At 37.6% G+C, this 12,075-nt stretch overlaps 1 protein-coding gene across 1 annotated transcript in view; it reads right to left on the bottom strand.

Annotated features, from left to right (window-relative positions):
- Positions 1-7,746, bottom strand: part of LOC106874742 (tripeptidyl-peptidase 2) — a 69,221-nt gene extending 61,475 nt beyond the window's left edge. Inside the window, exon 1 of the mRNA XM_014922584.2 lies at positions 7,265-7,746. Coding sequence (XP_014778070.1) covers positions 7,265-7,426 — 162 coding nt within the window. The 5' untranslated portion in view covers positions 7,427-7,746. The remainder of the gene's footprint in view (positions 1-7,264) is intronic.
- Between the last annotated feature and the right edge of the window lie 4,329 nt (positions 7,747-12,075).

Raw genomic sequence — 12,075 nt, 5'->3', positions numbered from 1 at the left:
GGGGGGTATAGTCTTATGAGTTACTTGGTTACCTCACTAGTGCCAGAGCCATGAAAAAATGCACCCAGTACACTTTGTAAAGGGGTTGACATCAGGAAGGGCATATAGCCACAGAAATCATGTCTAAATGGACACTAGGGCTCAATGCAGTCCTCTGGCTCATCAGATCCTGATGAACTGTCTAACCATGCCAGCATGGAAGACAGATGTTAATTGATGGGGATTCTACCAGTTCTGATAATTCACCACTCTTGAATAATTCATTGCTCAGAAGTTTGCTCACCGTTTTTTTTTTTATTCTAGTAGGGGTTGCACAAATATATTATTGAGGCACTGTTTTACAGCTGGATGCCCTTCCTATCACCAACCCATAACTATTTCTGAAGTGAGGAATATCAAATTCCACGTTATCAGAGACACAAAGCTAGTATACAGCAACACAAATGACATCATCATCATCGTTTAACGTCCGCTTTTCATGCTAGCATGGGTTGGATGATTTAACTGAGGACTGGCGAACCAGATGGCTACACCAGACTCCAATCTGATCTGGCAGAGTTTCCACAGCTGGATGCCCTTCCTAATGCCAACAACTCCAAGAGTGTAGTGGGTGCTTTTACGTGCCACCGGCACAAGGGCCAGTCAGGCAGTACTGGCAACGGCCACGCTCAAGATGGTGTTTTTTATGTGCCACCTGCACAGGACAGCAATACCATAAACCACAGTTAAGTGATTTGTGGAGAAGAGCAAATGTAAACACACACACACAATAGGCCTCTTTCAGTTTCCATCCACCAATTCCATTTTTTTTTTAAGTTACATAAAAATTAATAGTCCTCCTCTCAAACAATGGTACTCACAGCTTAGTAAAAAAAAAAAAAAAAAAAAAAAAAAAAAGAAATTCAAGAAGATATTTTCACTCTAACCAATAAGCAGCTTGCTTATTGGTTAGAGTGTACACCTACCATATTTTATGCTTATTGGTTCAAAGTCTACACCTATCATATTTAATACTAAATACAACTACTTTTTATGTTGACTTTGGTCAGTAAATAAATTTTTTTCACTGTCCACAAACATTTGCAGCACTGAAGAGAAATCACTTTTGCAATTTAAAGCCAGTATGTGGAATCATTTAAATCTAAAGATACAATCAATATCTTCCTTCTTATCCAATATCCTTTTGGTACATAATTTCTGGGTTTTCTTTTAAAATGAATATCGTTTGTAATTTTAATATCATCATTATCCTCACTTTACATCCACTTTTCTATGCTGGGATGGGTTAAAAGTGTCATTACTATTCAACTCAGTTCTTGTACAAAGTTACCACCTTCCTAAATAAGTCAGGAACCACATCTTTCTATAACTGGATGCCCTTCCCATAACCAACCACTTTAGACTATACTGGGTACCGTTTATCACGGCAATAAAGAGGTTATCATGTTCCAGCAAGAGCAAAGTGTTTGTACTCATCTACATGTATTGAATGTCAGCTAATCAAAATAGCCTGAACAAGGACAGGAGAATCTATCAACTAAAACTATTAATGATTAAAGCAAACAAAACAGAGACAAGACGAAAGAAACATTTAATAACAATATATTCAGTTGACAGAAGATATTAAAAGTGAACAACCAAAGATCAATTATACTGAGTATATTACCTTTTGAGATGGGAGATTTTATAAGATATGGGGTGATTAAGAAGTCCCTTTAAGTACTTTCAATAATATATAAAATTTTTATTATTGTCTTCTGTCGCAGTTTTATTTTTAAATATTCATAATATACCATCATATCTATTTTGTTGTGAATATCTTTTCATACTAATATTTATTGTGGTTGCGTGGTTAAGAAGTCTGCTTCCTAATCATGTAGTCTTGGGTTCAGTCCCACTGCATGGCACTATAAGCTAATATCTTCTGCTATAGCCCCGGAATTTGGTAAATAGAAACTGAAAGAAACCCATCAGATAGATAGATGGATGGATGGACGTATGTATGTATAGGGGTGTATGTGTATGTTTGTGTGGCCCTTGTCAAGACATCACATGATGGTTATAAATGAGCATAATCATATAAGCAAGGTTGTTTGTTTCCAGTCTTCCATGAAAAACATATCTAGTTATGGGAAAATATTACTTTGCTGAAAAACAGAAGAGGGTTGGCAACAGCAAGGGCATCTGGCTATAGAAAATCTGCCTCAACAAATTCCATCTGACCCAAGCCAGCATGGAAAATGATGGTGTTAAATGATGACGATGATGATGATGATGACGTGTGTGTGTGTGTGTGTGTGTCATTATTAAAAGATAAGAGAATATTCATTACCCTAAAAATGGCTCAATATATCAGTGACCTTGCTCAGTTGCCTGAGTATACCTTAGTTCAACTGCCCCAGGGTGGTTCAGAAAGCTGGCAGTAAGAACAGTAGACAAATTACCCTGGAATCCCTGAGCTGTGGCAATCAATGGGAGGAGGCACAAGAGTTGAAAAGAGTTTGATGAATGCAGTGGGGGAGGTGGGTGAAGGACATAGTGAGGAAGTAGGAGGTGAGAGGGAAAGATAAATGGGGAGGGGGAGAGCAGTTGTACATTAAGAAGCCCAATAAACCTCAATTGTTAGCCAGTTTCTATTAATGCTAAAAGGACATTTGGGTTACTCTAGATCTCTAGAGAAAGAAGAAAATCACTTGTAATTCATATTTAGTGAAAAATTAAGCCATTAAAACGAAAATTATCATCATCATTGTTTAACGTCCGTTTTCCATGCTGGTATGGGTTGGACGGTTCAACTGGGGTCTGGGAAACCAGGAGGCTGCACCTGGCTCCAATCTGATCTGGCAGTGTTTCTACAGCTGGATGCCCTTCCTAACGCCAACCACTCTAAGAATGTAGTGGATGCTTTTTACGTGCCACCAGCATAGGGGCAAGAGGGGGCTGGCATCGACCCATTTGGATGGTCTGATACCATCATTATCAGCATTATTTGACGTCTATTTTCCATGCTGGCATGGGTTGGACAGTTTTATAGAAGCTGGCCAACTGGGGAGCTGTCCAGACTCCAATTGTCTGTTGTGGAATGGTTTCTACTTCTGGACACCCTTCCAAATGCCAACCACTTCATAGAGTGTGCCGGGTGCTTTTTACATGCCACTGGCACAAAAGATAAGCTGGGCCAGTATGGGGATCAAACCCATGACATTCGTGTCATTAGCACAACACTCTAATCAACTGAATCAACCAGACAACTACATATGTGTGTGTGTGTGTGTGTGTGTGTGTGTGTTGAAGAAACCTTTACAGAGTCACTTGAGCAGCTAAAATTAGCAATCAAATAAACTTCAAACCATGTACAACCATTAAAAGAGCACACACAGAATTATGTAAACCTAGGTACACTATGCCTAAAAAAAAAAAAACAGAGATGAGATAACCACACCCTTGACCACAGATATGCTCAACCACATATCATTTCATTCTAATCTATGCTGGTATGGGTAGGACTGGTTCTCCCAGACCAAGTCAGTTCTTGCTTGGTGTTACTGCCCTACGAGAGAGTGTAGAGACCATATCTCACTTGTACTTTCCATTTTTATCATGGTTTCTATAACAAAAAGCACCTCGTCCATGCTGTAAAGTGGTTGGCATTAAGAAGGGCAGTCACCTTGCTTGCTAATTACATCTCCTAGATAACAAGAGCTATCAACTACTTCTAGTGAGTTGTCTGAGCATTTAAGAAACTCAATTCCAGCTGTGTTCATATGAACCATTCCAGTGCATCTACTGCAAATGAAGCTTACATTTTCGGTTATCTACTAGTGTTTCCACTACATCTCTTATATGTCCATAGCCTACATCAAGTATAACACTTGAAGTTTATACCTACTCCTTTTCCGCATTTCAAGTAAGGCCCTTTCTCTGAAGTTACAAGGGTCCTGTCTTCTTTGCTACTTACTAAAACCTTCGTCTTTCCTAGGTTTACATTGAGGCCCCTCAATTCCAGGTTTAGCTTCCATGCTTGGGATTTCTTTTCTAATTCCCCTACAGTTATGAGAACTATAGGAGTTCCATAGACAGTCTAAAACTCCACTCTGATGGCTTGTGTGACTATGATGAATAGGAAAAAACTTGATGGACCCTAACCTTCCAACCTAATTCATCACTGAAGTCACTGCCAACTCCCACTTTACTTGCAGCATCCTTGTACATAGCTTCAACTGCTCACACAAGCCATTCATCTACTCCTAGTTTCCTCGGTGCCCACCAGATTACTGAATATACTACCCTGTCAAATGCTTTCTCCAAATCAACAGAAGCCAAGTACTGCAGTTTACTCTTAGCTCGGTATTTCTTCAGTAATTGCCTCACTAGGAAGATTGCATATTCCAGGGACAAAACCAAACTGCAACTCATCCAGGTCTACTCTATCACAGATTAATTAGGCTATGACTTTCTCTGTGACCTTCGTAACTTGATCCAAGTTTGATTACCCTACAGTTGCTTCCCTCTAAAGTATCAGCTTTGCCCATGCTGCAGTCTACAATGATACTGCTGTACAACACGCTCCTGAATGAATTGATTAACTATCCAGGTAGTAATCTTATATCATACTTCCCAGATATTTTTAAGTATCTCTGCAACTGTCATCGATGGACCCCCAGCTTCCCCCACCTTCTCTTCATACCCTAAATCACTATCTACCACGCTGTTGTCGACTTGAATCACTGGTCCCTCTATTCTGTCAGCATGGAGTAATCCTTGTTTGTTCCATGTTCAGCAGCTTTTCATAATAGCATTTCCACACCAGTTTCTTTTGTTCCATATCAATAGCAAGCTTGCTGTCATCATTTCAAACAGCCTTCTCACTTATGACATCTTGGTACTCTCTCACAATCCTGCCTTACAACCCTGAGTACTTCCCACCTTTGATCCTCACATTGCAGGACATCAGAAAATCTCTTCTTTTCTGCCTAACCTTTAGCCAAGTACACCTAACAACTAGATGCCCATCTAGTGATTAAGTAGTGCTCCCTAGCACCACCATCCTTCCTGTCTTTTCAAGCCTGTCTCTTAACCTTAACTGCCCTAGGAACCTTATCATTTCACCAACATGTTACTTTTGGTTTGGCTGGGACTTTGCTCAAGCTACATGTCAAATCTGTTGCCCAAAGCAGGTTATCTCATAAATAACATTTTTTTCTTCATATACTAAGTTTGATCATAAATCTTGTTCACTCAGAAAGTAGTTTTGTTGTAGATGTTTATTAAAGATGAATTAGGAAATTATCCAACTCATTTTTCTGAAACATCTCACTAACCAAAATTGCACAAATCCTTCCTCCTTAAAACCTTTCTTTAGAACTGCCAACATCTGTCTCCCTTTATTGTGTTAATCGAGTAAAATTGTCTCCCGGTATAGTTTTAAGATTGTCAGAAACAAAAATTATTTTTAAAAGGCTGTACTTCCATTGAAAAATTAAATTTTAAATCAAAACGTTTAGTTCTTCTGTTGGGAACAAAGATTGCGAGAGTAACTAAAAGACCTTTCAATACAACTTGACAATTCAAATTTGGAAGGAGTCAATACTGTTTTTTATACCCCATTTTTTCTTTCTTTCTTTTTTCATATACCACTGTGTATTAAATGCAGGCGATGAGAAAAGCAATGCCCCCGGCAGATAAAAAGTAGGGTGGATATGCACTTTAGTTGACAACGTCTGTATCCCACTAGTTTTGTTTGTTTTTTGTTTTTTTCATCACGAGCTTGTAATGATTATGTCACGGGTTCTTCACTCGTCTTGCATCATCGTTGAATTTAAGAGGTTATAAGAACTTTCTGTCGCCGTGACTGACGAGAATGTGTCATACAGCGATCAATATACAACAACGCAAAACTTTGTAAAGTATCTAATTCTCAACTTCAAATAATTCAGGCAAGAATATTTTGAAATGCCTGGTCATTGCTTGACTCACGCTACTCATGACATGAGAAATTAAACTTTGCCTAAATGCTAAACTTTCAAACAAAATCGATTTTAAATCAAAATACGAATACATTGAATGTACGTGGACATCTGGATTAATCAATAATTTTAACAACTAAAATGTATACAATATTCACAAGCAAATTTAGAGAGGAGCACCAGATACAATTAACCTTAGAATATTTTGTTATGTTTCGTGAAGCAATTTCAGATCTGTGGGACTTTAAATTATGGATATTTACACGGGCAGAAGTTTGCAACTAGTAATGGAGATTGCATCCGGGATAACTAACCTAGAATATAGTAACTGGTGTATGTGAACGTGTGAATAGTTATACATACACGTAGGATACTGATAAAGTCAAATACTACAGGAATCTGAAATCAGACCATTTGTTTGTACAATATAGAAGGAATTCGGGAGGATAAACGGCCACACAATATGGCATATTAATAACCAAGAAGGTAAAACCTGACCGGTCTTGGAGAATGACGACATTTACCTTTACGTATTTTGACAACTTTTCCTAAGGTTATCCTCTTTACTTCCGCTAATTGAACAATCGGTGCGTGATGGGAGTTTTCTTTTATATAGATGTAGGTCTCTTGTTCTACATGCACAGACATTAAGATGGTGATGAGGCTGCAGGTGAAATACGCTAAAAAAAGTTGTCGAAATATAGTAGGGTACGTAAAGATAAAAAAAAAAAAATGTCGAAAGTTATTACTATTTCCTAACCCCCTAAAAGGTACTTTAAAATTATCATCTGACGAAAAATAAAGACAGACGAAATCAGAAAAAAGAGAACAAGTTGCTAAATTAACTATTTAATGACAATTCGTAATCATTGCAGCAGGATTAAAAAGAAAAATAAACAAATAAAAGAAATAAAAAGATATAGCCATTCATTTTTTTTTTAAACTGCATTAAGGGTGATGATGAATTGTAAAATAAAAGGTATAGTTATAAAATAGGGGATAAATATATAATTGATCACAATTATAAATAGAACCCCCATTTTGTAACCATTATTGAGGGATCTTGACCAAAAAAGGTACATGTACTTTAACGGGTGTCTTAATTGATAAAATGTTGAGTCAGCAAATAATTTGTGATTGGGTTTGGTTCACTCAGGTTATAATAAATCTATTTTATTAACCAGAATATAACATATTTCATTTTTAATTTTGACAATTAAAGCTTTAGCAACGAACGATACCACACATGGCTAATACACACCTACACATATAAGGAGGAAAAAAAAATCTAGCTCTACCTGTAAACCAGCAGCACCAGGATCAACTCCAGTATCTAATACAGCGATTAAGATTCCTCTACCATCGTAGTCAGGATACTTGGCGAGAAATGAAGTTGAACCAGTTTCTTTTTTTGGTAAAAGACCTTCGACAGGGAAAACTGTATCTGCCGATGACGCCATACTTGTGCACCGGTGACCAAGCAAGTTCTTTTCTTACTCTCCGTCTTTTAGAGAGTGCAGCAGTTTTCGCTTGTTGTATGTTTCTCTGCCGCCGCAGCCGCCACCACCGTCTTCCTCCTCTTACCACTAAGCACCTTGTTCTTGCTTTGCTTTTTCTGCTACTAGTCTTTTGCCAAGAGCTACTTCTTCTTCTGCAATGGTAGATTCAAGCCAATAGCAGATTCAAGCCAATAGCAGACTTTCTATTCTGACTTAACCTCCATAGATTATTACCGAAAGCATGACATTGACCGTTTTAAGTACTAAAGAAAGTGAAATCATATGTCACTGATAATCTTATCCAAGTATATACATACATACATACATATATATATATGTATGTGTGTATGTATATAGATATACACGCGCGCGCGCACATACATGTGCGTATGTTTAATCTTGATTACGAACATGTTATATTGTTGTTATTCTTAAAATATCTTTAAAATAATTCCTAAAATTAACACATATGTATACATAACAGCAGTTATATGCATAGAGGCATTACAATGCATACATCCGTACTGATTACGCAACATTTAGGCTTAACACATGCATTTGGGAACTAAACATTACCAGATTTAAGATAAAACAGTCAACTTTTTTTTTTTTAATCTTATTCCATAGTAACGTCTGTTAAACTTAAATATGTTTGTCAACAGTAAGATTAAATGACCAGTAACATTACTGATAAAGTGGACACGGTGACTAATAAGAACTCATTGACCTACTGCTGTATTTTATCCCCTCTCTCTCTCTCTCTCTCTTATCCTATTCTAATGATGAGGCAAATCGGCAAAAACATAAATGGTTTCTTGTACTGGCGCAAAGCCAAGAATATGATTACAGCTATGAATAGTCGATTGAATTGACACGGACCATTCTTGGTACTTATTGTATCGTTGTCCCCTGGGGACGATAAAGGGCAAGGTCATCCATAGCGGTATTTGAACTTAGATGTATGAAATTACATCTTATAATAGTTCTGTTTAGCAGCATTTAGTTACATAATCTTTTTTTAGTCTGCGGTTAGAATCCATCCAAGTTTGCATGTTTTTTTGTTTTTATTTGATCCCATCAATATCTTAAAGTCCCAGTTCGTGAACCTACCTCCGTACCCACATTTCTCAACGCCCCCTCCCCCACAAAAAAATTGTTATTCTGTGTTCATGTTGCATATTATTAGTTCAAATAACGCCGAAGTCGACCAGCATTTCATCCTAGGTGTCGGTAAAATAAGTACAAGAGCTGGATTCGATTTTACCGGCTATACCATCGCTAAAAAATTTGCTGAACGTAATGCAGTGAATGCAGTGAATAGAAAAAAAATTTTAATCAACTATCTACGCAATGAGTGGACAAAAACTCCCTCTATTGATGTTTAAAACCTAGAAACAACAAGCAAGGGAGATAATTTCAATAAGATCAAGATAAACATTTTTCAAAGATATATAGATAATGCAAATCAGAGTTAACCTGATCTTCAAAGACAACTGGCAAAAGTAATGGACATGTTTGAAGTTTATTAGACCTCATCATACATACATATGAAAGTATGTGTGTGTGTGTACCATACAGATGCCACATAAAAAGCATTCAGTGCTCTTTGTAAAAGGGGTTGGCAATAAAAAGGGCATCCAGCCATAGAAACCATGCCAGACACACAACTAGAGACTGGGCAGCTCTCTGACTGGTGAACTCCTGTTAAGTCATCCAACCCATGCCAGCATGGAAAACAGACATTAAATGATGATGATGATGATGATATATATAGGCGCAGGAGTGGCTGTGTGGTAAGTAGCTTGCTTACCAGCCACATGGTTCTGGGTTCAGTCCCACTGCGTGGCACCTTGGGCACATGTCTTCTACTATAGCCTTGGGCCAACCAAAGCCTTGTGAGTTGATTTGGTAGATGGAAACTGAAAGAAGCCCATCGTATATATATATATATATATATATATATATATATATATATATATATATATATATATATATATATATATATATATATGTGTGTCTTTGTTTTTTCCCTACCACCATTGCAGTGTGTAGCTCTGTGGATTTTCAGTTCCAGTCAAGCCATGCCACCATGGAAAATTGACGCTAAATGATGATGATGATATATGACCAGCTTCTTTCAGTTTCCATTTGTTAAATTCACTTACAAGAATTTTATAAACCCAGGTCTATAATAAAAGACACTTGCCGAAGGTGTCAAACAGTGGGACTGAACCCAGAACCAAGTAGTCGGGCAGTAACCTTACCTAATTCCAAACAAGGTGATATTTTCTCCATGATCAGGCATATCCTCGCAGAAGATTGGAAATGAATAAAACTATCATGTAATGTCAAAACAAAGGAAAACAAACACACACACACACTCACATATACACATAAGACAGGCTTTTTTTAGTTTCCGTCAACCAAATCCACTCACAAGGCTTTGGTCATCTTGAAGCTATAGTAGAAGACATTTGCACAATGTGCCATGTAGTGGGACTGAACCCAGAACCATGTGGTTAGAAAACCAAATTTCTTAGTCATAGGACCAAAACTGTGTCATTCTAAGTACAAAATTCAGTAGGTCCTCACATTTTTAATATAGTAACTTTTTAAAGTAGTAACTTCTTTCAGCATAGCAACTAGAAAGACTTTGACCAACTGAAGCTATCCATGCAACTTGTAGAAAAAACTCCTTAGATATGTAAAATCTAACAAGCAAGGGGATTATCTCCCTTGCTCTAGATTTTAAAACTCTAGAAGGGGGTTTTGTCAACTAGCTTCATTAATTTCAGATGATCAAAATTTTTTCTGCTTACTATATTATATATGTGAGGTCCTATCACACTTGTGTTTTTAGCTTTTATATACTCTTCCAATAAGATCAGTTAATTGAATTATTCATAGAATATTTATGTATATATTCCCCACTCTCTCATTGCACAATCACTTCCACCCTCTCTTCATCTAGGTTGACCAAATCTTTGTGAGTGAATTTAGTAGGTGGAAACTGAAAGAAGCTGGTCATATATAGATATCCTTTTCTACTCTAGGCACAAGGCCCGAAATTTTGGGGGGAGGGGGTCAGTCAATTAGATCAACCCCAGTGCACAACTGGTACTTAATTTATCGACCCCAAAAGGATGAAAGGCAAAGTCGGCCTTGGCGGAATTTGAACTCAGAATGTAAAGACAGATGAAATACTGCTAAGCATTTCGCCCGGCGTGCTAACGTTTCTGCCAGCTCACCGCCTTTATATAGATATCAATGTGTGTGTGTGTGAATTGGGGTCTCCTTGTCTTGATATAATGTGATTGTTGCAAAAAAGTGTCACCATCATACAATCAGTGTCCTTCGTTTCCAATCTTCCACCCTCAATCACTTCCATCCTCTTTTCTAAAATGTGAGTAGCCATGCTGCTCCTCCACAGCAAGAAACTTGTTCTGGTCAGGCCCATTCTTTCATACTTTTACCCACCTTTTACCCCTAATCTCCAGACATAAAGTTGTTCCCCAGGGTTTTGTACACTTGCAAATTGCATGCCAAGCTGACTAGTGCTGGTAACACAACAAGTATTAGCTGTAAAGTGGTTGGCATAAGGAAGGGCATCTAGGCATAGAAACCATGCCAAAACAGACACCGGATCCTGTCAAGCCCTCAAGCCTAGACATTAAATGATGATGATGATAAGAAATTGTGACAACCCAGGTTTTCTACACACCAAAAACTGAACCGGAGTTGTCAAGGTAGTTTAATCTTTTATCAATTTATGTTGATAAGACAGCCCTCTGCCCTCCACCAGTATAAACTAACAATAAATTTCATCATGACTTGATGAAATTTGATAACAGCTAAATGATAAAATATCTAAGTGATTTGAATATATTTAAGTTAGTGTCAACATATTTCAGACAATAAGCATTAAAAATCTATATATAATTATATGATAAGGAAATTACAATATGAGTCAGTGACTAATATCACTTTAATTATACCAACAAGAAACAACTTTGGACTTGTTTTAGTCTTAGCCTAAACTTTACCATTCTTAGAAAAGTTATGGTAGACCATCAACAATTTTTCTCCATTGTTTTCGACTTTCCATCGTCTTTTCTGTTTCTCTATGTTTCCCTGTGAGAAGCCCTACATCTCCTAGGTCTTGTTGGGTTTGAATTGTCGTCAATGCATCTATAACTTTGCTTTTTACTACTCAAGCCCGTTTTTACCTCTCAGAAAAGCTAATCCACGTTAGTCTGGCCACTACTCTGAGCTGTCCAGCATAAGAACCTGTAGTGACGCCGTGCGCATGCGTGGAATTCAACAACCAAGCTTTCCCGCTTTGATCGCCCTCTTTCTTGCTGGCCAGCGATTGAGCAAGGACGTGTCTAGCTGTCTCTCCATCTTTCGAACTCACGCTAGACAGCTCACATCAATATACCAACGTCCCAACAACCATGTTCTCACACACCGAAGACGTCTCAACAAACAAGAGTAAAGATGTATATTTTCCTCCTTGAATAAATGTTGTTTGTGTTGATAGTCTGGAGTTCAGCGTTCTGTTCAATTCTTAATTTAATATAGGAAAGTCAGGTGTACATCTAATGATGTAT

This window comes from Octopus bimaculoides, chromosome 9 (genome assembly GCF_001194135.2).
Source record: "Octopus bimaculoides isolate UCB-OBI-ISO-001 chromosome 9, ASM119413v2, whole genome shotgun sequence".
NCBI classification, from domain to species: Eukaryota; Metazoa; Mollusca; class Cephalopoda; order Octopoda; family Octopodidae; genus Octopus; species Octopus bimaculoides.
This window is presented reverse-complemented; position numbering and strand designations above follow the sequence as displayed.